General features: G+C 49.7%; 1 protein-coding gene across 1 annotated transcript in view; it reads right to left on the minus strand.

Annotated features, from left to right (window-relative positions):
* Positions 1-426: 426 nt before the first annotated feature.
* The window catches only part of TBX5 (T-box transcription factor 5), a 44,373-nt gene continuing 17,966 nt past the window's right edge, over positions 427-26,833 (minus strand). Inside the window, exons 7-9 of the mRNA XM_064578428.1 lie at positions 25,714-25,805; positions 10,500-10,726; positions 427-1,436 (exon numbers count right to left, since the gene is read on the minus strand). Of these exons, the coding sequence (XP_064434498.1) occupies positions 862-1,436; positions 10,500-10,726; positions 25,714-25,805 (894 nt within the window). The 3' untranslated portion in view covers positions 427-861. The remainder of the gene's footprint in view (positions 1,437-10,499; positions 10,727-25,713; positions 25,806-26,833) is intronic.

Genomic DNA, 26,833 nt, shown 5'->3' on the forward strand with positions numbered 1-26,833 from the left:
TGCTTTATCACAGTTCTGCCCACATGTAAACCAGGGCTTTTCAAGTTTTTCAAAGCAAGCTTTCCGGTTGGGAAGCCATAGGCCACGTTTTAGCGACAGACGGCTGGAAAGACACAGAGCTGGGAAGATGGGAGGGCAGAGGGAGATAGGAGGCCAGATGGAGGCCCGCGTTATAAGGAGAGGGCCACACTGGGCTCTGTGATGATGGGCAAGAGAGGAAAAATCGGACAAAAGCTGGGACCTAGGGAACTTTTTCAGGAACATCATGGCAGAGGTAGGTCATTTTTTAGTCAAGTGCAGGGTGGCAAATTTAGGTTTCAGGGGTGGTATATCTGGGGGGGATCCCCACAAGTACATATTTTGAAATGCACTTGCCTCAGACCTCCCCCAAAATAAGGGACTGGGTCCCATTAAGAAAATTGAAAGAAAAAAAATATATTATTATTTATTATATAACAACGTCAACATTAACACCAAGACAGGGAAGACTCCCATCTACGCCATTCGGCTAAAACACTCGGTAAGGCAAGGCTTTCTGGAGACCAAAAGAAGGAATCACCGAGGACATCTGCAGGTGGTGTGAACATGGCCGGCCGACGAGTGCGGTGGTCGTGGGGGGTGGGGGCTCCTCTTTTTTCGGTTGGTTTTGAGACAGAACAACAAAGTCACATTTTTTGAATTGTGGATTCAAGCGGCCGATTAGATCAGCGCCCAGGGCTCTGGAGTGCAGACGTGAACACTGAAATGAAAAATGCCGTCCGTGGGGTTCTCTCTGCTACTGTCTCTCTCCCTCTCTCCCGCTCTCCCTCTCTCTCTCTCTCTCTCTCTCTAGCAACCGTCTGTGAGGAAGCAGGCCTCACTTTAGCTGTTCTCACTCCACTCTGGCACCATGCCCACGCCGTGCACCGAGTGATACTGGTGGGGGGACAGGGTCCGCGGCACGCCGTGAGAATAGAGGAACTCGGACGGTTGCAGGCCGCCGGGGGACTGCAGGCCAGTCTGAGGCCCACACTGCCTGACCACAGGCTGGTGGGCCACGGAGGTCTGGTGCTGGAACATCCCCTCTCCGAGCTGCGGGGAGCCGTGGTTGGCCATGCCGGCCAGCCGGGGGACCAGGGGCCCCGAGGTGAAGTGGGCCGAGAAGTGCTGGTAGGGGAGCCTGTCCATGGGCTGCACCGTGGTAACCGTGCAGCTGCTGTAGGAAGGCATGCTGGGCCACGTGTTGCAGCTGATGTCCTCCAGGCTGGGCACCGGCTCGCTGGGCGGCCCGGCGCTGGCGTACATGCAGGCCTGCCGCTGGGCGGACTCTGTCCTGTAGGAGGCGTTCAGGCCCTGCTGCTGGGGGTAGCCAGAGCGGTAGAAAGGGTCCTCCTCACTGGGCGACGTCTCCATGTAGGGCTTCTTGTAGGGATGGTCCGCGGTGGAACATTCTTCATCTGCGGAGACAGGAGGACAGAGACCAGTGAGGCCGGGAACTGGAGGCGGACGCGGCCACAGGACTCAAGGATCCCGTCCGGGGGACTCTGAGCGCCAGCCTCCATTCTGATCACGAGCAGTGGGGACAGTAATGGTGGAGGCCTGGAGCACAGACCTTGACCCCTCTGAGCTCGGCGTGTACGTTCCACAAGGCGGGACATGCTCTTCGCTACCCACCACGGTATTCCCCAGGATCCAGAACCTGGGAGCCAGAATAATACTAAGACCGTCCAGGATAACAGTATGAACGCACACAAACGGCATTTACTCCGCCTGGGGCTGTTCCGAGCGCTCTCCGGAAAGGGACCCCATGCAGCCTGCTCAGCAACCCCATGGGGTGGGCTCTGCGAGGATCCCCATTTTGCAGATCACAAAACGGAAGCCCAGAGAGAGGTCAAGCAACCCGCCCGAGGTCTGCAGCTAAACAGTGGAGCGCGGTGGGTTAGAATTCAAGTAATCGAATTACAAGTCTCTGCTCTTCAGGACCACACTACCCAGAGAGGCACGTACTGAGTATCTGTGCAACAGACAGAAGGACGGATGGACAAGTACACAGATGGACGGGAGCTCGGGCGAAGCCCCGGATCCTTCCCCAACGCCTCTGTCGGCAAGTCCCAGTTAGTATCTGTTAGAGTCGGTACAACTTAACGGGTCACCGTTTCCTTATTGAAAAAGTCACTTCCCTTCCCCCCAGACACCAGCTAGCCCCCAGCGTAGGGCCGTGGAGATCATTCTTTCTCTGAAAGAGGGTCTTCCGTAACTACTTTGGGGTCACTGCCTCCTTTGGGAACAGTCACAAGCGCTGGGCTCTCTCCTAGAAACACACACCGAAACACAACGTTTTGAAAACCGCCTGTGTGCCTAGGACAGCTTTGCACTAACTTTCGGGAGCTCAGGGAGCCCCTAAAATCCGGACCCCAAGTTAAGAAGTGTAGACGTATCTGAGTTTCAATCTGGTTCTCCTACTTCCTATCTGCGTGCCAGGAGCAGGGCTGGCCTCCCTGAGACCCACGCTCAGCTTGTCTAAATGAGAGTTAGTAATACTTACCTCACCTGGCCGCTAAGAATTCAATAAATCAAGCACGTAAATCTCCTGATACCTGTCATCAAGAGCAGCTCTTGTTGCGAGGGAAACACCACCAGTCAGTCTCTCAGCAGACCTAACACAGATTAACACACCTCCAGGTGTTTCCTCTGGGGAAGCAATGCTTGAGAGTTTCGATCAAGGTGTAAACCTCAACACAGATTCATTCCTTCGCTGGGATTTTATCCACCAACCTGGAGATTTTTCTGTCCTCATCTTCCAATCTCTTTCGAATCAATACATGTTAAGAAAAAGTGTCTGTCGTTGGGGGGTGTGAAGAAAAAGGAAACACTGGGGCATCCCTGCACCTGCTGTGATGGTCAGTGGCCTGGGGGCAGGACATGGAACTAAATAATGGGAGGAGATCATCGTGATTAGATATTGAGCACCTACTAAGCGACCTTTCCCTGGTCTCACAGTAATTCCTCCAGGTGGCCCCTCTTGCGCCTGTCAAGGGGCAGAAACTGAACTCAGGGAAGTGACCTTCCCAAGGTCACGGAACTGGGAAGGAGCACGGGCTGGAATCGAAGCCACGTCTGGCTTCCTTGCCAACCACACCTTGCTTCCAGCTCTCTCGATTTCTCACAGCGAATGCCACTCACCTAGTCATCCAACAGAGATGTGCTGAGCCACGACCAAGTGCCAGTTGCTGGGCAAAGAGCAGTCAATAAATAGCCAGGGTCCTGCTCAGTGCACTTTGGAGGTGGGGGGGGCTCTCCATCCCACCCTGAGCAGTGACAGTGGGAGGCTGACGCTCGGTGAATGGGAGGTGGTCTTGCATATAAAGCTTCACCCCACAGGGAGTCCTTTGGTTTTTGCACAGGATTTTAAAACAGCTCCCCAACTCGAGTAGGAGAGCTTGGGTTTGGGTTCCACCGAATGCTTCCATGGGCATCACACCCTGAGTAACACCCATAGGCGGGTAAAACTCTGCCCCATCTAAACCCATCTATGCCGGGACTGGACCCACCTCCCAGCAAGCACATTTATTTTTAGCTAGACTCTTTCTGGGACACATCTGGGCCCCATAGGACGCCCAAACATTTATCCAAAATAAAAGCCAAAAACGCGGCCTCTCTTCCAGGTGCTTTATCTACATCATGCCAACCATCCAGATGTTTGAAGACATCCAGATGAGCCCGTGGCCACTTTTTCCACCTTTCAATGGGGCATTTGTCTTTGGTGTCTTGAAGACATTGCTACACTCGACCTTTTCTGTCTGCCCCACCTCCTCCCTCGGTTCCCTCATGCCTCCCTGCTTCCTTCCAACCCACCCACCTCCCCACCCCCCACCCCCCGCCCCAGATCCATAAATCTGAATGTTTCCATTATTGCTAGAATCATAATCTTTGGGTTTTCCATTTAACCAGGGCGTTCCCCTTTTCAATAATCAAGAGTACAGCTGCAGGGTACCCTTGGCAAGAGAAAAAAAACAAGGCAAACTAACCATTCCCGAGTTTCTGATCCCCTTCCAGATTTGTTACAAGCAAAAAAAGGAAGAATAATATGAAAAAGGCCGGAGCACATTTTGGAAAATCGTAAAATTACACATTCCAGTCTTTAATAACCCGAAGATCTGATGCAGAATCCTAAGAAAAGCAAAAGACTGGCTTATTCACGAAAGCAGGTCCCAAGCGTTCTCAAATTCCTCTTTGAACCTCATCACATTGTAAAGAAATTCCAAAGCACAGATCTAAATTTCAGGTCGGTGGTGATCAATGGTTGGGATATAATCCCTATGTTTGTTTTGGCCATGGTTTGGTTTCTTTCTCTTTATTGGGAGCTTGATAATTGCTCAACAGCAAAGATCTCTTTCCCGGCCGAGTCGTGTTTCCCTTCCACGGCTGGGGAATAGGTAGTCAAGCATCAAGTCTTCCATGAGATGGGTCCAGAGCTCAGTTTCAGAAAGGTGAGTAGTAAGAGCGGTCAATTATATTCCACCTGTCCTGAACCCAACTGAGTCTCTTGAATAACAGGAAAGCTCTTCCTGATTCTGAGCACTGATCACCACATAGCACCGCGAAATATCCCGGCACCTTGCATTTTTCTAGTGGTTTCTGATTCTGGATAAATGGCTTTAACGATCTTTCCAGAGCACAGATTTTAGGGCATGTCTCTGACTCTCCCTGCCTATCTGACCTTGCATGGGCCACTGCACCATATCCCAATCTCAGTTCTTGACTAGGTAGGGGGATAATGCTTAGATTCCTTGCAGGAATGGAGATGATAATAAAGTGTTCAAATCTTATCTGTCCAAGGAACACGGGTCTCCTCTTTTTTCCCTCTTAGAAGATCGGATGGATGGCTGTGTGGAGGCTGTCCAATGCTTGAAGGTGTCTGGGTGGATCCCAGAGCAGGAAAATTCACAAGGCTGCTTTTAAGTTGCTCATCCCATTAAGCAAATATTGTCACTATTTCCAAATGGGTCATTTCTCTTGCTGATTGGGTTTGTTCGGATGAAAGATCTGGGTGAACCGCCACTCCTGGGCTGAGCGACCTTCAGCAAGTCAGAAGTGGAAGTATGATTCAGGCTTTCTGAATCACAACACAGTGCTCTTTCTGACAGACAGCCTAAGTTTTTCAGCTTCCGTGTCCAGGAAAGATGAAAAGATGGTAACCTTGACCTGGTGGGTGGATGGATGGGACAGCCTAAGCCTTTCGGCTTTTGTGAAACTCACTGTGTCCAGAAAAGATGAAAAGATGGTACCTGAGCTGGTGAATGGATGGATGGATGGATGGGTGGACAGATGGATGGATGGTGTGTGTGTGTGTGTCCCCATAATGTTAGCTCTTAGCTCAAAGTGGAACAGACTGAATCAGTATTGTGAGAAGATTCTCAGTTGGGAATCAAAAGACTCGGGTCCAATCCTCACTGAACCACCATCTGAAAATCATGACATTTATTTATTTGCTTATTATCTGTCTCCCCAAGGAGAATACAAATTTTGGGAAAAGAGGGACCTTTGCCCCCTTGCTGTCCCCTTATCCCACGTACAAGGGACAGCGCCCGGTACAAAGTAAATGCTCAACAAATATTTATTTCACGAACGCATCCTGGATCTGCCACTCACCAGCCACACGACCTTGGGAAGCCAATCCAACCTCCTAGTCCCCTGTTATGCCCTGCAAAATGGGGATGGAGGGCACCACTGCCCCCAAGCCCGGCTCAGGGGCTGGAAGGAAGGTCCAGTGAAGGAAGTAGTGTGAAATTGGTCTAAAAAGCACACAGCACGGACAAAATGCAACCCACAGAACCCTTTACTGTATTCTCTTCCTCCCCCCGCCCCACTTCTGACTTCCCTTTGAATAGCCAGGGCAGTAGATGGCTTTGCTCAAATCTTTATTTGGGTTGCCTCTGGTTTCTAAGGTTGGGGAGGGGGGCGGTTATCAGGGTGGGAGGGGGAAAGAAAGACAGACAAGTGCTCTCCCAGGCCCCGGGGTCCTGGATTTGATTGAGTGGCATTGATAAAAGACCTTCCTGGCTCTTTCGGCTCCATCCACAGGGAGAGATAGTTTGGAGACAGCTGGGTCCAAACACAAGAAACCCTCTGGCCTGCCTGGCCCTTTGACATTTCGTTGGGCCTGCCTCCTGGGCTCGTTGGAAAGGAGACAGACAATGAGGGGAAGTCAGATAGTGGGGCAGGCAGGGGCCGCGGGGCGGGGGGGTGGGGGGGGAACCACCCACGGAGCTATCACTTCACGGGAATCCCAAACTGGAAGGAAACCTTGCTGATTCCTTATCACCTTACAATGGAGGCTGATGATGAATTGCTTTTTGTCGGCACGCGGGACAGACAGAGCTCGGCTGGAATGCTCCCTGTCCCCGGGAGCGCCCTTTTGGGGGTGGAGGGAGGTGAGAAGGGCAGAGGTTTGTGGCAAGGTGAAAGGGGTCCTGCAGGGTGCACGCCCCCTGCAGCCCGAATGCACGGACCGTGGCGTGAACTTGGGGTGGGACCACTCACGAGCCGGGTGATGCTGGACCAATCACTCAATCTCCCTGAGCCTCAGTTTCTGCATCTGTGGAAAGGGAGTCATTCTTCACCTTGTTATCGGCAACGGGTCCCTGGGGCCTGACTGTACCCACACCTGCAGATCTTGTGCCGGCAGCCGGGGCTTAGCACTGTCATTTCCCGCCTCAGGGCCTGCAATAGCCTCTCAGCAGAGCTCTGGAGCCAATCCTCATCCCCCCACCCCCCACCCCCCAACACAGCAAAACGCCTGCTTCGAAACAGAAACCTCATCACGTCCCTCGTGGGTCAAAACCCCTCCGATGGCTGCCTGTTGGGGTCAGGATAAAATCTAAAGTCCTGGGGTGCCTGGGTGGCTCAGTCGTTTGACCCTCTGATTCTTGGTTTGGGCTCAGGTCATGATCTCAGGGCCCTGGAATCGAGCCCCTCATCAGGCTCCCTGCTCAGCATGGCGTCGGCTTGTCCTTCTCCCTCTGCTCCTCCCCCTGCTCATGTGCATGCTTTCTCTCTTTCTCTCATAAATAAACAAATAATCTTTTTTAAAAAAAATCTAAAGTCCGGGCGCCTGGGTGGCTCAGTCGTTAAGCGTCTGCCTTCGGCTCAGGTCATGATCCCAGGGTCCTGGGATCGAGCCCTGCACCGGGCTCCCTGCTCGGCAGGAAGCCTGCTTCTCCCTCTCCCACTCCCCCTGCTTGTGTTCCTGCTCTCGCTATGTCTCTCTCTGTCAAAAAAATAAATAAAATCTTTAAAAAAAAAAAATCTAAAGTCCTTAAAATGGCTTACAAGGGCTGGCAGCGTGCTGGTTCCTGCCTTTCTCCGTAGCTCATCTGCCTCCCCTTCCCCTCACTGTGTTCCAGCCACAGTAGCCCTGTGTTTGCTCCCCAGAGGGGGCTGGCTCCCCAGTTTCTGAGGGGCTGCACCCATACCCTTCTCTCTGCCTGGATCCCGGGCCATCTCCCCTCTTTCTCCTTCCAGCTTCCGCTCTGCAGACCTTGGCTTAAACTCCCCCCGATCCCCCGGCTCCTGCATCACACCCTGCATCATACGTACGCATTGGCACATTTCCTATCTCCTTCACAGCATCGGATCACCGTTTTAATCAAGCAGTCGTATCACCGTATATAATTACACATCTGACCCACTTGCAGCCGTGAGCTTCCTAAGTGCAGAGTGGTGGCCAGCTAACACGCATCGAGCACTTAGATGTGTGGGGTACTCTTCCGGGCGCTTCGCATGAACCCTCTCGTTCCATCTCATCACGACCCTACAGGGGAGGTGCTACTGTAATCCTCATTTTGCAAAAAAGGGAGTTGAGGCTGAGAAAGCAAGCAGCTTCCCCGTTGCCATGCTGCTGGAAAGCGTCAGCTGCTGGGATGTCCTGCGGCAGACTGGCCACCAAGTCCGGCTTCCCCAGTGGCCACCTCAAGTCGACCCTGAGCTCACCTGAGGATCCCGCCAAATACCCTGTTGCGGGTCATCTGCTCACATCATCAGAAGACTTCATCCCCTTGCCTTCAAAGCCTTCTCACGCCACCCTCCAGGAGAAAAGCCTTTATAAGGATGATGCTGTAGATACTGAATCTTAAAAAGTACCTGGATTCTTTTTAACTTCTTCCTCCCCTTCTTTTGGCCTGGCATTAATTTAATCGACAGAACTCCCTAATTCAAACCTGGTGAGCTCTTCATCAGTATGTTTGACTCAGTCTCCAGGCCAATCTCTAGTGAAAAGTGGCATTCTGAGATTATGGCTGATAAGCAAAGGTAATGGGGACCGTCTACAGTGTGACTCGGAGCTCAAGGAGAGCCTGCAGACCAGGCATGGGTTCAAATTCCCACCTTCGGGAACCACGAGCACATGATTTTACCTTTCTGAGCCTCAGTTTCCCTGTTTGTAAAGTGAGTGAATAACAGCACATACGTAATAGTGTTGTCAAAAGGCTATGGCATAGAACCTAGGCAAGGCTTGCCTTCAACAGGACATAGATCCGAATCTTCATGCAGTATTGTGCCCCAAGGGACATGCTTAAACCCTGCTCATGCCTGAAGAGGCTGACATGTTTGCAGGCATCTGGTCTCCAGCCCAGGCGGCAGTGGGCATGCTGGGAGCCGGGCCAGGGGGCCCATTGGGGTGATATTATTGTTCAGGCCTTCAAGATCCAAGGAGCTTGGATGGGCTTCAGGTTAAGTCTGGAAACTTAGCCCCGCCCAGGGCAGCTCCCCAGCCCCAGGCTTGAACCAATGACAGCCCTTCTCTCCTTCAAGACGTGAGATCGGTAATGTCAAAGAGTCAAACTGTGTTACTTTCCTTGAGTAACCTCAGCTCAGAGAAGACTGCCAAAGCATCCATTTCCCATCAGTTCTTGTTAGTGAGCTGATTTAAAGGAAGAAGAAGATGAAGGAGAAGAATGAGAAGAAGAAAAAGAAGAAGGAGGAGGAGGAGGAGGAAGAGGAGGGAGAGGAGGAGGAGGAAGAAGAAGAAGTAGTCGTTCCAGACACTGGGCGCTGGACTTCTAAAGGCATCGAGTTGGCCACTGAGGCTGGGAGGTATGAGAGACCCCTCTCAAAGACTAAGATCTGGGCCTGCTGGAGCAAACCAGTGACTGCTTCTTGGGTTAACCTTGTGCTAAATATGGCAAGCACACTTTCATGAGATCTTCACACCACGCCTATGGGACAGGTCTGATCATGAGACCAAATCTACAGATTAGAAAAAATAAGGCTTAGAGCAGTTAAGGAACTTGCCCCAATCATAAAAATCTGCAAATGGCAAAGGTGGGATTCATCCCAACTGTACGTGGTCCCTGCCCCTCCATATCTGCTTTCTCGAAACTTCACCCAGATAAGCAGCCTTCCCTTCCTCTGTGGATGCTCTCCCTGGAGCCGTACCTGCCACTCACACAATCAGACCTAACACCTGCTGGGTGCTTACTGAGTATCAGATGCTCTGGGGATCTCAAGCACCATTTACAAGGTGAGAAACTGAGGCATAGAGAGGCCAGGACACCTGCTGAGGTCACACAAGAAGCTGGTGGTAGAGTTGAGGCTCAAGCCTGTGTCGTCTGGCCCTGTCGCCCATGCTGTCCCCACCTTGCTGGTCTGCCATTCACACAAGTGACCGTTCTATTAAGCTGAACTCAACCACATCTGCTTCAACTCTGGCTCAAAAAATATGCCACCAGAAATTTCCTTTTGTATTACAGCCCTCAACTCAGATGACTAAGGAAAAGTCACCCATTTCTCATTTGGCAAAGAAGACAATGAAGGGTCTCAGACAGAATTTAAACTAGATTTAAAGACAAAATGCAAAGGAGAGAAGATCAGTTGTGATTTTCTTTTTCTTTCTTTTTTTTGATTTTGATCTGGAATGAGAGAAGAGCTCAGAATCCACCCACCGAAGAGAAACCCTAGCACGTGAACCAAAGCACATCCAACTATAAGAAGGCTCTCTGCAGCCTGGCTTGCAATACAACCACAAACGCTAGAAGCAGCCACCTTGGCCACTCATGGGAGTGAAAAATAAATTCTGCTTCATCCTTTTGAGGCCATATTTTCTCTTCAGCAGCTTTTAAAAAGCACAAGGCAGCTCTAGGTTCATGAAAAGATCATCTACAGCGTATTCCCGAGCTTAAGAAAGGCAAGTTGCAAAATACAGACAGTATAATATCAACTGTTAAAAGTAAAAAGAAAACTATTTTTATGTGTCTCTGCACACATGGTGTGCGTGCACACACATGTGTAAATGAATTAAATAGGACCGGACAGTTCAAATAAGTTTTCCCCAAGCAAGGGGCCAGAACTGGAGGAGATGTATCAAAGGAGATCCTTCCCTTTTACTGACATGGTTTGAATTTCTTACAATTTCCATGTATTTTTATATTGCTTACATTTTTTAAATAAATAAATGTAGTTGTGTGTACTTTTTTTTTCCCCAAGGAAAGGAAGGAAAAACAGAAAAGGGTCATCACACTCACCTTTCCTCTTGGTGCAATGGTAAATCTGACCGTGCTCCTGGGGCAGTGGGTATGGGTTGGGCGGGGGCAGGAGGTCCTGGGAGGGGCCGGACACACCATTCTCGCACTGGTACTGGGACCCCAAGTTGGATGAGGCAGAGAGAGCTCGAGGCTCACTGCTGAAAGGACTGTGGTTGGAGGCTACTTTTTGTCTTACTGTGCTCCTGGGAACCACAGGATATTCTTTACTGAAAGAGAGAAGATGGGAAATAACATTGATCAGTGCCCCGATACAGATCCCCCCACTGGCTGAACCACAGGGTCAAAGAATCCACCAGAAATGCATCACAGAATAAGAAAAAAAGGAGTCTTTGATGAGCACAGTGATCTAATTATACCCAAGTGCTTCAAACACCACAGACACATATATCCACGCATTAACTTTTCATGCCTTATACATTAGGCAAGTAGGTTTATGAATAGTTCTATGTGTATGCCAAAAATTAAATGAGCATCCCCCATGAGGAACCCCTCTTCACATGGCATTTTGAAATATTTCAACCTCATGTATATGTCTCTGAATTCCCTAATTCAAAAGCTAGAAGAGTGAAGCAGTCACTTAGACTGAACTTCTGGGTTTCCGTCTTTAAAACAGGGCTGAGGTCTTGGTCCAACATTAGTAAAGAAGTTGCTGACCACCTAGGATAGTCAGGTATGATCTTCGGCTACCCTAATCTGGGTCGTTTGCTGCCTACGCCTTCGAATTTCCTTTTGAGCAGGTGTACTTGTCACCACTGACAATATTTAACTTATCCTCCATGCCTGGCTAGTAAAAATTCCCAGTTCAAATGTTGCTGAGAGAAGAAATGAACTAACACGTGTGAAAAACTGAACATAGCAAGTGCTCCGCAAATGGCAAGAATCATCATTATTGCCATTGTTTTGAGAGAGTAGGAGAGAAAAAGAGAGGGAAAGAGAGGAAGGAAGGGAGAAGGAAGAGCAAGGATAAAGGAACCGAGCACAGAGCATGGGGTCTAAAATTAGGCAGATCCAGATTCACATCCCATCCCCATCACTTACAGACTGTGTGCGCTTCGGAGCTTCAATGGTCACACGAGTGAACCAAGCAGAATAAAATCCAGTGACATCCTATGAATAGCGTCCTCCCAATGGCTCAAAATGTGGTTCCTCACCCAGTTAGGATACACCATCCACACGCCCTTGCCTTCAGCTTTCATACCAGTATTTCCACTCTCTTCCTCATGATAGCCTGGGGACTTCAACTGAAACCTCTCCTGGGAAGGAGGGAGGTGTGCTCAGCAGCCCCAGGAGCCCCATAGGAAGCCAGGTGGGTAGGGAGGGTCAGAGTGGGAGTCTGCAGAGGAGCTGGGAGGAGGGGTGGCTCTAAGATCAAAGGAAGAATTGAGAGAAGCTTAAGAAGAGAATGGTCTGGCCTGGAACACGTGCTCATCCCATGCAGGGGAGGGGGCTGCCAATGTTTGGGGTGGGGAGTGGAAACTGTGGGCAGGAGAATCACAATTACACTGCACAGGCCGGTGGAGGGGTGATCCAGTGCATCCTTTGTGGAAGGCAACTGGATAGCATCCCTTTTCTTAAAAACGTACAATAACGTAGATGCAGCAATCCAATTACTATGCGTTTTCCTAAGAAGTTGTTCAAGTCAGGGGCACGTGGGTGGCTCAGTCAGTTAAGCGTCTGCCTTCAGCTCGGGTCATGATCCCAGGGTCCTGGGATCGAGCCCTGCATCTGGCTCCCTGCTCAGTGGGAAGCCTGCTTCTCCCTCTCCCGTTGCCCCTCCCCCACTCATGCTCTCTCTCTCTCTATCTCAAATACATAAAATCTTAAAAAAGAAAAAGTTGTTCAAGTCGGTGTGCAAAGACATAAGCATGAGGCTTCTCTCTGAGCACTGTTTATAACAGGGAAAAAATGAGAAACAGCCTAAATGCCCTCATGAATGGTTAAGTAAACTCTGGCAGAGATGAGAATGGAATATTACACAGGCTTCAAAAAGAATATGGAGACTATCCATACATGGATGCAGAAAGCCATGCGAGATGAACCAAGGTAGGACACAGAACATCATCTAACTTATGAGATAATTACCAGGGCTCCCTTCAGGAGCCAGGGATATGGGAAAACTTTTAGGGCACTTACTATTTTGTGCAAAGTGGAAGCGCTGCTTGGATGAAAAGCAAAATAGAGATGAAGACGAAGATATTCAAAGGCCTCCCCATGCTTCTCCCAAGAAGACTACTTGCAGGTGGGAGGGGGAGAACTGGATTTGAATCTGATCCCAAGTCACCTGGGAAGTGCGGAAAAGCTGCTCCTTCCGGGAAATGCCCAGTCTTCATAAAGTCCCCAGAAACGAGTCCCTCCACCGCCCCCCACAGCCTGTAGCACACCCAGGCCAATGTCCTTGCTAACTCTGTGAGCTCAGATAAAGCAGGTCGCCTCACTAAGCCTTAGTTTCCCCGTCTGTGAGTTGAGGAAAACACAGAGATGATGCGGAGAAACCACACCATTCTACCCTGAGCCCCCCAATACCTTCCTATCCCTGAAGAACCCACTGGATCCTGATTTCTATTTAGATATTTAAGAATCTGGACGTAGTGGAAAGAATGAAGGTGTTGGATTCGGGAAGATATGTGTTCTCTAAAAGATCTGCCATCTAATGCTGTGTGGCCTTGGATGAGGCACTTAACCTCTCTGAGCCTCACGAGACTGTTGAAAAGATCCCACCATATGCCCTAGAAAATACCTGGCACTTAGTAGAAACTTCTGTTATGCCTTCACAAAAATGACTCATGCTTTCAGCCCACGGAATTTCTCAGGAGGAAGCCTGTCTCCTTGACTTGGGAGGCCTTTCCTCAGGGGGAAACTTAAGGTTCTAAATTTGGATTTGTAAAATGACATCTTTATTTTCATTAATCTTAAATTGAAATTTAGCATTCCTTTCTGTTACAAATGTAGGCAACAAGCCACGGTTGTATTAGCAGCCCTAGCGACTGTCATCAACAGAAATGAAATAATTTCATTTCCACCGCAGCTGCTGTAGATGCCTCAAGATACTATTTGTGCTTATCACAGCTTCAAAATCACAGTCCTTTTAGACCTGCTACTAGATCCCGTTACTTAAGACATTTATAAAGCGCACGTAATCCCATATTGCCGTTTAAAAATATTCTGTTAACCACGTTTCAGGAGAACTGGTTTTCTTTTTGCAATCTACGCATTTGATAGGATGCATTTAATCCCATTATTCTGAGAAGTGTGACCCATAAGTTTCACCAGACCACCAGAGAGGCCCATGGCACCAACAGGCTAAGAACTCCTCCCTAGAAGAAATACGTATCAGTAAATCCCCAACTTAGTTGTGACTTTTGCCATAAACCAACTATTCTTTTATGGCTTAAGAGTCCACCTGAAATCAGGTCAGGTACCAAGAACACTAGATCTAACACAGCGTGAAGGATGCTGCATTGGCCTTTCCATCCTTTCTGTGACCCTATGAAGTAGGTACTGGTTTTATCCCCACTTTCCGCGATGAGGCCACCAGGGCCTTGGGAGGTCAAGCAACTCGCCCGTGGTCACAGAGCTAGAAAGAGACACAACCAGGATTCTAACCCAACTGTACCCTCGCTATTCCTAGACAGGCTCCTGATTACTTCTTTCCATTTTTAGGATGTAATATACTTTTAGAGGAGCAGGGGGCTTAGGGCCCAAGATTCCTCTCCTGCTTCTCCCATCCCTCGGGGGTGCAACGATCTCCACCCTGGCCCCTGACTTTGTTTGTCATGTGAAAGCACGTCAGAGTAGCCAGGCAGGGGACACGGAGTGTCTGCCAAGTTTCCATGAGGCTACAGAGCCCTCACAACACCCAGGGGTCCCCTGGCCGAGCTTTCCTGTGGCATGTACCACTTCCAAACCAAAGCTGGAGCCATCCTGAGCAGCCACACCACTTGGAATCACCCCCTGGGGCCAGAAGTCTGAAAGGAATGATGTTAGCTTTACAGTCCTCTCTGCGGCTCCAGCTACGTAATGGAAAAAAAAAAAGGAGGAGGAGGAGGAAAATTATAATAATAATAAAACATTATAAAAGTTGTCAAATCTCACCGGCAATTCTATTTAGGTCTGCTTAGTTCAGGAACGGAGCTGCCCGAGCTCCAACAGGAAGGGGGAAATCTCTTTTTAGTTTTATATTCTTAATGGGGACGGTTATTTTTTTTAATTAAAGAAAACAACTCCTCCCCGCAAAAGAAAAAGTTGGCTGAGGGATTTTACAAGAGAATGTATCAATGGATTCCGTGGAATTCTCCCTTCCAGCGCTGCCAAATTGCAAAATTACTCTCTAGAAAGGCCAAATCCTGCTTTTGATTACTAACACTCCCAGAAGTGGAAAAGCCATATTATCCCAATAACCACTCATCCCTCGCAGCTTGTTTTTCTCCAGGGCGCTTGAAACATTCTCCCCACCGTCAATCATGAACCCATCCCCGGCTGCCTGCAATCTACGTCCCCAAGTCCAACTGACAGGTGGACTGACAGCGTGCAAGCGTGAAGTGCCTTCTCCATCAGCGTGGGGTTACAGAGGCAAAGGGAAGAAGACACCGCAATCACACAAGCTGTGGGCATTTTTACTGGGCTCCTCGATGCACCGACCAAAGGAACATGATCCGTGGCAGTACGACCCTCTGTGGACTGTCCTTGCAGTGGGAAGACAGACCCTCCCCCCCTGCAGCTCGAGAGCATCCGTGAGGAATCCAGGGCACAAAGGAAGCAAAGGAAAAGTTGAAAAGCCCCTGTGTGTCTGGGAAGAGGGGCAGCAACAAAGTGCTTCTTCCTCAGCCCGATCCTCATCCTCGTCGCCCCCACCTCCAACTCCTCATCAACCTTGTTCTTTGGGGCCTCTTAACGCCCCAGCCGCTGTACTGGTCGACTTCCTGCGTCCCCTCCTTTGATCCAGGCAACAAGCCCACTCCACTGGTATGATTAGATACACTTTAGAGGTAAAGACATTGAGGCTCAGAGAGGTTAAGCCCCTGGCCGCAGACTGCATAGCTAAGAAGAGGATAGGGTCGCGCTTGGCCCTGGGTCAGTGCTATTCCCAAGCTCTTGCCAGTGAATTTCAACTTGATCACAGGAGCGGGGCTGCCTTCACACCAACTGGCCTCTATAAGGCCGCCTGGTGCTGAAAGCTGGCCCCGGGCTCCATGGGGCAATGTCAAGTTCTACTGGTCCATCTGTCCGTCCTACTGTTTGAGCAACCTTTACTACACCAAATGTCCAACACCGCTGCTCTCTGCCATTGGCCGCATCCCCGCCGATGCTAGCCGGGGGGCGGGGGGCCCCCAGCACCTCGACTCTGCCATGGGTGTCGGAGCCCGCAGACCAGCTCCTCCCCGGCTCGGGCCCCCTCTCACGTTCTGTTCCACGTGAGCGAGTGCAGTGAATGATGCCATTGTCGCCGGGTCTGGTTGTAAAACGTTACAAGGGAACACAAACCTGCGGCCAAACTGCATCTATAGCCCGCCAGCTAACGAACGCCCCCGAGAACGTTTCTCACTGCGGCCAACTGAATTGGTCTTTTCACAGGACAGGTGGCAGGGGCGCCGGGGTGCTGGGTGCGGGGGGGCTCACTCAAGTGTGGGCAGCCCTTCTCAAAGGACCGGAGGGAGCAGCGCGCCGGGGCAAGGCTAGGACTGCAGGATCCCCGGTCTCCCGGGAGCGAGCTCCTCCTCTGGCCAGCACCCTGCTCTGCGATGGAAATTCAGAAAGCGGCCCCACCATCCCACAAGAGCTCTCACTTATGAACAGCTCTGGGGGGGACGCTGTTCTGATCTAACGTGCAGGACCGCCCGGGCAGGACTGAGCGCGGGGCAAATCATCATCGCTGCCTCCTCCTCGTCTACGAAGTGCTTTACAGTCCTTCGAGCACTCCGTTCACACCAGCCAGCAAAGCTGGGGAAGGGCATGCTGAGAACAGGGCACACAGAGAAGCCGCACACCTTTCCCTGCGCTGATCCCACCAAGGCCGTAGGATTCGGGGGGCACCAAGAAATGCCGAGATGGGGCGCCTGGGTGGCTCAGTTGGTTAAGCGACTGCCTTCAGCTCAGGTCATGATCCCAGGGTCCTGGGATCGAGTCCCGCATCGGGCTCCCTGCTCTGCGGGAAGCCTGCTTCTCCCTTTCCCACTCCCCCTGCTTGTGTTCCCTCTCTCGCTGTGTCTCTCTCTGTCAAATAAATAAATAAAATCTTTAAAAAAAAAAAAAATAGAAATGCCGAGACATCTCCCTCTCCGGCCTTGAGCAGCCCCCACTTACGGCAACTTTGGTTTGAGAACCCGGGGCTCCCTTGTTAAATCTCTAGGTAATTTACTCTCAGGGTGGTCGTGTGGGGTTGGGGCTGGGTGGACATGCCTCACTTCTGTACTCGGCCTCCAACCTGGCCACAGTGGCGCTGGCTAGGTTCCACCTTTTTCTGAGCCTCACTCTTCTGTCTGTAAAATGGGAATAATAAGCCTCACTGCCTCTCGGGATTGTAAAATGGTACGATGCAGGGAAAGGCTGAGCATGTATTTGGGACACACGGCTCGATATACACCAGCTAACAAATCGCACAGGATTCTATTCTGAAGCAGAAGTTCTTACCTTGCAATGGCTCCGAATGGCCTATGAACTCCCCTCCCTCTCCCCCCAAATATCAGATATTTACTAGAACTTGTCGATTTTTCTAGGGAGAGGTCCATACTCATATCACCTACTCAAAAGCAGTCTGTGGTTCTAAAAAAGCTTTTGAGCAACACTATGGGGCCAGTTCCAGAATCACAGAGAAAGCCCTGGGTGGTTGCATGGACCACAGATGAGGCCAGCATTTGCTTCAGTCTCTTCACTCACAGAATGCGAAGCACAAGGTCCACGTCACACGTCCTTGTTGTGAGCCCCCAAAACAAGAGCTGGGGTGTGAAGCTACAGACAGAAACTCGACATTTTGGTGCCGACTCCTAAAACTAGCCATTTTAACAAGTTTAACCATGCTTTGTCTTAGTAGTTTTGTTTTGTTTTGTCTTGTTTCTGTTTTCATGATTTTGGAGGGAGGACGGGAAGGTGGAGAGGACTTTCCGAGGTTCAGCCTGGGTCTTTCTGGAAGCCGGAAGACTGGAAAGGCCCGGACTTAACAGACCTTTCTCAAACTGCTTCCTATACTGAAGGGGATGGTCTTGAGGCCTTGGTTCTGAGAGGCATCCCCTGGGGGCTCGTCGGTCATACAGAGGGAAGTCAAGCAGCTCCTGGTGACCTTTAGCTCAAATGATGACCTTGGCGAAGTCACCCAAAAGCAACCACTCCTGCAAGAATGCTAAGCGGCCTGCATGCTAATATAAAAATCTGTCTCTCCCCCTCAAAACAAGCACAAACATCTATGAGGGAGTGGGTCTCCAGGGAAACAAGCTTCTAATGTGAGACTTACTGGGATGGGGTAGCTGAGATACAGGGCTGAGGGTGGGGACGGGCAGAGAGACACGAATGGGTTTCAAGCTTGACTGTAGAGTGCATTCATCTGGGGAATTAAAGAAAAAAAGGCTGACTCCTGTGAAGTCAGTGAAAGGGGTTAAGCATGTAAGTATTTTGATGAGCACTGAGCAACGTGTAAAAGTGTTGAATCATAATACTGTACCCCTGAAACTAACAGAACGCTGTATGTTAATTATACTTCAATTTAAAAAAGAAAAAAAAATTCTGCAAAGAAAAAAAATACCAAGGCACCTGGGTGGCTCAGTGAGTTGGGCATTCGACTCTTAATTTCAGCTTCGGTCATGATCTCGGGGTTGTGGGATCGAGCCCAGCATTGGGCTCCCCGCTCTTTAAATAAACAAATAAATAAAATCTTAAAAAAAAAAAAAGACAAAATACTGACTCCTTAGCCCACTCCCACCTCAAGAGTCTGATGCCATTGTTCTGTGGTGCAGCCTGGACTTGAGAAGTTTTTAAAGCTCCCCAGGAGAAAGAAGCCTTATGTGAAAGAGAACTCGCCGTAAGAATCCATTTACACAAAATTCTGAACAGACAAAAACTAACTTATAGTAAAAAAAAAAAAAGTCAAAATATGGATTGCTTCTGGTAGGGAGGAGGAATTAACTGGGGTGGGGCATGAGGGAAATGTCTGGGGTGAGGGAATGTTCTATATTACCACGGGGGCTTGGGTTTCATACGAATGTGTATTTGTCAAAAAGTGAATTGTGCACTTAAGATTTGTGCATTCCACTGTATGTAATTTTACCTAAAACAGAGATTCGTGAGCAAAAATTGAACCTTAATGACGTGCATACAGAAGTACAGAGGAGTGAAATGTACTCATGTCTGCCACTCAGTATGAAATGCTTAAAAAAAATAAGATGGATGGATGGATTGGTGAATGTCTGGCTGGATGGACAAATGGATGGATGGGTCAGTGGATGAATAGATGGATGGTGGATGGATGGATTGATGGATGGTAGATGGATGGATGGGTGGATGGATGGATGGGTGGATGGAATAGGGTAAATATATAGCAAAATATTAACTGCAGAACCTAAGCAGTGGGTATGTGGGTGCTCACTGTACATTTCTTCCATGTTTTCTATATGTCTTACATCTTTCATAATAAAACATTAGGGGAGCACTGCAGGTACTTCTCATGTTCAGCCAAAGTTAAGCATTTAGAGCAAAGGGTTATTTTTTATAAAACAGCCCAGCACATGGGATCTATTTCCAGATCTGTTTCACACATTTACCTGAATGCCCTTGTTCATTCTGCAGAGACAAGGGATTACCCAGGTGCAAGCAGGGGACCCCTCCATCAGAAAACCTGTCAAAGGGCAGTTTCTGAGCCCTCCCTAGAGCCACCGATTCAGAACCTCTGAGGATGAAATCCAGAAATCTGCTTTTCTTAACAAGCTCCCCCCACCCCCAGGTAATTTCGATGTCTGCCAAAAGTCTGAGAAACACTGCTTAAACACGAATGAGTGAGATGCCCACGGACACTGTCCCTGAAGAGCAGATATGCTGGGGCAGAGGGTGGGGGAGGAGAGGTGAGGACAGTGCTGCAGATGAACAGGAAAAGTTCGAGGTGGGGGTGGGGGGCTAGGGGGCATGTTCTCAACATCCATATCCTCAACGGACAACCATGAGCCAAGGTGGGACCCCTTGAGACAAACCTCACTTTCACAACTTAGGCTGGCTTGGCTTCCCAAACAAAACCCCCTCTTGTTTTCCATAAATTCACACTTCTCTGGGGGAAACTGTGTGGCTAGCCAAAAGTATGGCAAGTAGAGAGTTAATGCCATCTCCAGAATGTTGTCTTGGAAATCACTCCTCATTAACCAGGCATTCCGATTACCTTTAACCACAAGCATGGGAATACAAGAGTGCTAAACTGTTTGAAAAGTGACCATTTGAGGTTAAGGAGCTGAACATTCATTTAAAATCAGGAAGCTAGGCCTGGAGGAGGAGGGAAGGTGCCGATGGAACGCTTTTGACCTTTTAGGGGCCCCAGACCCCTGAGTCCCTTAAAATGGTTTGCAATTTTTGTCTATTTATATCTAGTGAGTTTTTCAGACAGTCCCTGGCTTTCATTGGATTTTCAAAAGGAACCCTGATTAAGAAACCCAGCCCTGGAGGAAGAAGATGGAGGGCAGCAATAATAGCTCAGAGGCAGGTGATTCTCTCCATCCTGAAGAAACCAAGCTCACAGCCAGGCCTCTGCACCCCAACTAGCTGCGCGACCCTGGGCACGTCAACCTGGCCTTTGGCTTCCCGAGGGCACGGACCCCGTCTCAACGCCTGACTCAACCTGGCATCAGTCTGGGCCCGATGCCGGGCCAAGCGCTTCCACGCATGTGGGGGCGGCGTTAAAACATGGGGACACATTCTTTGACTCTCCTTCTGTCTAGAGGAGGGATCCCTGCCCCTGGAACTGCCCCCCCCCCCCCCCTTAGTGAGTCCCGTTCAACCAACAGAAAGCAGCAGAAGGAATACTACATTTTTCAAGGCCTGGTAAACAGAGTCTCGTGGCTTCTTCCTGGTTGTCTTGGGGGCAGCCAGCAGCCACGGAAGGAGTCTGACTCCCCAGGGTCCGCCATGTTGGCCAGGCCTGATGGACATGCTCCAGGGGACAGCCCCACTGAGATCCCAGCCGAAAGCCAGCATCGGCTGCGGAGTAAGGCAGTGAGCCAAACTGGACGTCCGGCCTGGGGCCTTCAGCTACTGCCACCCCAGCCAACACCTGAAGGCAGGCAGGAATGGCCCAGATGAGCCCTTTCCGAGTTCCTGACCCACAAACCATGAACAAAATAAAAGTGCTTTGCTGTTACCTCTTGCTTCACCTTGCATACAGTGGCGACAAGCAATGGCTGGTCTTTTTACCATCAGTAATACCAACGAGCATTACCGAGCGAGGGTTAGCAGATTGCACCTGGATGAGATTCGGGGCACTCTGAATCTCAGACCTCAGGACTGAGGTCGCCTGCCCTTCCAGGTCCCTTTAGCGGGCTGTGGAGGCACAGGGTAAGTGGTCTTTGGCGGTCCCAGATTTACCATCGCACACAAAGGATGGCCTAGCTTGCAGCCCCTTCCCAGCCAGGCCCAGGGAAGCCCGGGAATACTCTGTTACGTAGCAGTAGTCATCAGGACACACTCATTACCTCCTTCCACCCATGCAACAGCCCTGGAGGCAGGTTCTGTAATCATCCCCCATTTTACAGATGAGGAAGTAGAGGCTGGGCAGAGTTGGGGGAGCCCAACTCTGGAGCTTTCCGCCAGTGGGTCCTGCTCCTCTGGGTGCTGATTCACCTTTGCATCCTCAAGACCTGCCGTAGCGTGAGCACTTAATAAATATGTGTTCCCTGAATAACAAATGGACAGATCAAACACTGGAGAAATAAATGAATCTCCAGTCCTCAGTTTCTCCTTCTGCAAAACTAGAAGAGATGTTGTCTCCCATAGCCCCTTCTGTCTCTAGAATGCCATGTTCTCGGAGCAACTGCCCCCCCGGCCCCGGCCCCGGAACCACCCTGTCACTGTGCCATTCCAGCTGGCTTCCAGAGAGCGTCAGAATGTGACCCCTACTCTAGATTCGTAGATCCCTGCCCACTTCTACCCTGACCCAACCCAGAAAACCCTTCTTCCCAACACAAATCCCACTCTTCCCACAAGGCCCAGCTCCGACCCTCTCCGACCCTCCTTCCTCCATTGCCCCTCCCCCATCACCCCCACCCCCGCCCCCAGTGACCCAGGCCTTGGCCCTCAGCACCCTTGACTCTTAGAAAGTTCACAGCTTGCCTGAACACATCTTAAAGACTGAAGCCAAGGTCAAAAAAGCAACGTTCCCCGGAAAACCAGGGCCTAGGTCATTTCAAACAGCAGGAAGGCTCCCATGCCTTTCTTGTTAGGATGAGCATTTAGGGGTATTTCCCAAATTTCTGTCATTTGCGTATCACCTTGACAGGTTCACCAAACCTTTATACCAGTTCTACTGTTATTTAATATCTTCCTTTAAATAATCAGCCTTACTTCTCCCCCTCCCTCCCTCCCTCTCTCCTTCCTCCTTTAGAACTTAGTCTCATTCCAAGCAATACCATCTATAAAATCAGCCTGATGTGCCCATGTATGTACACATTCTAAAATCATCCCATCTGTCACCAGGGTAGAGGTCCTGCAATTTGGGAAATACTGTTTTTTTAGGGTAACAAGTTTTCTTAAGCCGCAGATTAACCTTTCGAAATAACCTTGGCACTTATTCTAATCTGTCAGCTAGAGATGGGATTTTAAAATAATTTTATCTTCTTCCTCGTGCTTTTTCCACAGCTCGCCCATTTTTATAATAAGCGGTTCTTGCTTCTGTAACCAGAGCCCATAAATGAACGGTGGAAAAATAACTAAGACACCATCTGCATTTTCCAAACGCAGACCGCGGGGCGGAGAGATAGCAGGGTGAGTGCCCAGACATTGGCCAAGCGAATCCAGACGTTACTGATGTGGGCTAACTGCGAGTCCGTGTCCGGCCCTCTCCTCTTCTTCCAACTGTTGGAATTAGAGGAAATGTCATTCCTCCTGCTTATTCCCCCCGCGGGGCCAGCTGTCACCGGGTGTGTGGGGGACAGGAAACAGGATTGCAAGACGAACAGGGAGACTGCCATTCCAGCCTGGCTGTTATCACGGCCGACTCTGGACAGCCACCTTCCCTACTTGTCACTAGGATTGGGACCACAGCCCAGAATAAATGTCGAACCAGGGCAAAACTGGGAGTACCTGGGAGTCTTCCCCCAAATCAGATACATTGTTATTGAGCATGGACTAGGAACCAGGCACCCTACAGACATTTTCTCATATAATTCTTAAAAGAATCCTGGAAAGTGGAAGCTATCATTTACGCCCATTTTACAGGTGGAGATACTGAGGCTCTGGGAGGTTAAGTCACTTGCCCGAGGTCACATGCTGACAAATGCAGAAGCAAGGATGGAAGCCAGGTTCGTCTGAGTCCCATAGCCTTCTACTGGAGCCACTCTGCCCTACTCCGTCTCCTTCCCAGGGGCCGTGTGCACAGGACTGGGCAGATGACCCTGTTCACTCTCCCAGCCTGGTCAGTGCTTAGTTCAGCCCTCTGGCTCCCCAACCCAACTCCTAACATGGCCACAAAGACACACGTGGTTCTTAGGCTGCAGGTTTTAACCGTATATGTCAATTACATAGTGCCTACTAAATACCCACCACCCTTTCCCGCCTTTTTCCTGCAAGTGCCTACCCTAAGAGGACACCTAGATGACCCCTCAGCCAATCTGCACTAACGGGGGGATGATCGGGACAGCCAATTCAGACCAAAGTAGAGTCATCCACCTAAATACCTAACCGGCTGTGTTTAAAACTTTAGGGGAGAGTCCCCGGGGTGATCGACATTTCATCTCTCAGACACCTGCACTCCCCACCTGACTCTCCTCCGTGTCTATCATTCTATCCCATCAGCTCCCAAAGTGCAGGGCCCGGGCCTGACATAGGAAAGCAGTGAGGAGGGGGCCTGGGGATAGACATCCACAATCTGTGGCCAGGGAACGCTTCTTGGAAGAAAGGACAACTCCAAGGACACCTAGTGATGGGCAGGAGATGGCCGAGTGAGGAGGAGGGGAGAAAGCCTGAGGCAGACCAGACCTGCTGTTCCAAGGGCCAAAAAAGGTGGGAAGGATACAGGCGTGGAGCATCCCCTTCAGCATGACGGAGACAGAGAGGGGGCACTGGTGGGGGGCAAAGCGAGGGGGAGTGGCCGGGTCAGACGAGAAGGGCACGGCCCACCACGGGAAGGAGCCTGGACCTTATACTGAGGGCAACCAGACTTGGTGACTGGTTACACGTGAAGGGGCGATTTAAAACACCTCAAATCCATGATCTCACCTGTTCTTGACTTTGTGGAAAGGAAGGAAGACCCCTGGTTTGCAGGCTGGAACGGGGTGGCTTGCTTCCAGTCCCTACATGCACGGCCTCGACCCTCACCCACAGGAGGATGGAGGTGAGACTCTGTCAAAGCCTAAAATCCCTTAGTGACAACTAGCAGTCAGGACGACAGGGGAGCGTGACCACTGCAGCAACTTCAGCCCGGTACTCTGAGCCCAGGGCTGCAAACAGGCTGACCCCTCCCCGCCCACCAGCTTTCTGTGACACCTGTTGTCAACTTTCCCACTGAACTTGGACTCAGTCCAACTCCAACTTCAAAATGCAGACATTCGAAAAGTCAATTGTTATTTTTTTTAACAATAATAATTTAAGAACTTGGTTCTTTTAGCCACAAAAAGCATCTTATTAATCTGTGATGGGAGGGGAAACCGATTCTAAATGCTGAAATTCATATGAGTGGGGCTGAGATGTGCACACCTGAAGGTCACAGTGTATTTCTTTTTTAAAAGCATGCAAAATTTAGGATGCCTGGGTGGCTCAGTCGGTTGAGCGTCTGCCTTCGGCTCAGGTCATGATCCCGGCGTCCTGGGATCGAGTCCAGTATTGGGCTCCTTGCTCAGCGAGGAGCCTGCTTCTCCCTCTGCCTGCCCCTCCCCCTGCTTGTGCCCTTTCTCTCTCTCTCTGACAAATAAATAAATAAAATCTTTTTTTCAAAAAAAAAGTGCTTTTAAAAAAAATAATGATAAATAAAAGCACGCAAACTTAGATCGGGGAAGCCCGCTCGCTAAAAACAATTTCCATGGCATGAATTTCCAAACCAGTGTGAAAAGGACAACACTGTGGCTTTTCTCTGTTCCTCTCTTAGATCCCTTATTTTTCTTTGAATGCGTATGTCTGTCCACCTCCCTGACTCACCCCTCTCCTGTCTTCCAGAAAGGATAAGGAAAACCTTCCTATGTGATCTCATTTTATTTTGAAACACTAAACCCACCAAAAGGGGGGGGTGACGGGGAACCCTTTCTTGGTCAAAGGAATCAAGATGTATTTCTAATTCTCTTGCCATATGGTAAGTTATTTTGGAAGCATATCAAGAGGTAGAGAGAATGTTTGACAAAATTGGCAATACTCATACAATCCTTTCAAATCAGACCAAATTCCCACTATGTACATTTGCTACAGACCCTTCTATTCATCATATCAGCGACTGTGACCACAGGATATGTAAAAATACCAAGCAATTTTTATCACCAGCTCCCAATCCCCCTGTGCCCCCAGACCACCACGTGGTGTCAAATTTGTCTGCATTTCACCCCCAGGAAATCGAGTCATTAACTTCCCTTTCATTTACCAAGAGCTGTTGCCAAAAAGAAAATCATTCATCGGCTGTGACTTATGGGAAGAAAGAGAGAAAGGACTGATTTCACGAGAAGGAGAGAGAAGGCAAAGAAAAGGGAGAGAAAGTTGGAGCTTTTCTTGTCCCGGGGCAGATGGAGAACGCCAAGTTCCCTGGTGCCTTCTCCCCCCTCCCATCTCCGGAGGACACATTCCCCCCACCACCACCACCCAGGGCTGTCCCACAGCGTAAACCACACGGGAGCATGTGGGGGTCGTCAGACGGTGGGACTGAAGGTGCCTATCTCGCCTTTCCTCGATGGCTAACGTGCCTGGGCCTCTGCGGGCAGGAAGGCTAGAGGAGGTAGGTTCTGGGCTGCTGCTGGCTCTCCTGGGTTCCCTGGGGGGGGGGGGGGGGGGAGAAGGGCACGTGGAGAGAAGGGAGCCCAGCGCTCCACCTTCTTACCTTTGCATTCTTGACATTCTGTGTAGCTCCATGTCATCACTGCCCCGGAATCCTTTGGCGAAGGGATTATTCTCAATCTTTAATTGGGTGATCTGCAGAAAGGCGAGAGAGAGAGAGAGAGAGAGAGAGAGTTGGTTTTCACTTGATGGCTGGAAATGCAGCCTCTGGCGACCAAAAGAAGCAAATTAAGCCAGTCACGTCAGTGAGACTCACCACTTCATTCAAGGGGAGGCTTTGAAAAATGCCCTCGATCAGACCACTTTTTAAAAGGGGAAAAAACCTGGTTTCGGTTTGCCCGTTAATTGGAGTCATGCTCTGCATCACTCCAGCTGGGTTGGTTTGTTTTTTAATCCTGGCATGTTGTGTTTCGAACACAATCTAGGCCTCAGCACTTGGGAGCCCTCCTTCCCCTCGGAAAGTTGGGCACGGGGGACGCGGTGTTGCTCGTCCCGCAGCGTGGTGAGCGCCGCGTGGAGAAGAAACTTGGTTGCTTTCAAAATTCTGTTTCTGTCTCATGCCTTGTTCATTTCAGCTTCACAGACCAGTTGGCTAGCACAGGTGGAAGATGGCACCCGATTAAATAAACACCCACAGAGAGAATTGTAACATACGTGATAGCTGTCTATCAGTTCCAAAGCCCTTCACTTTTCCAGATAAAGAACACAGAGCCCTCTTCTCGCGAATGTTTGTTGCAATGTACAAAACTTAGCAATAGAACAGGATCTTGGGTTCAAAGGTCAGAACTTCCACAGAAACCACCAACACATTGTCTGTGAGCGTGAGCGTAGAGTAACAGATCCAGATGAAAGAGTACATCTGTATGGAGTCTGCTAAAAGTATTTCCTAAAAGCTGCGTGTGAATTGAATTTTTATTTATCGGATCATTTTAGAACCACCGAGGCAGCATTCACGAGGTTCAATCACGCAAGCTTCACCTTCACCGTCATTATTGTATTATATCTATAATCTTATTATATAATAATAGTATATAATACATATTATTATTTATACTTAGAATGTAAAACTATTTCTAAAATATTATATCTATCTGTACACTGGTCTCTGCTTAGTATTTTGATTTAAATCTAACCACTTTTTGTTTACATTTATTTTATAAAAA

The sequence above is a fragment of the Mirounga angustirostris genome, unplaced genomic scaffold (genome assembly GCF_029215605.1).
Source record: "Mirounga angustirostris isolate CCGP_5_RB_7025 unplaced genomic scaffold, mMirAng1.0.hap1 SCAF_14, whole genome shotgun sequence".
Classification (NCBI taxonomy): domain Eukaryota; kingdom Metazoa; phylum Chordata; class Mammalia; order Carnivora; family Phocidae; genus Mirounga; species Mirounga angustirostris.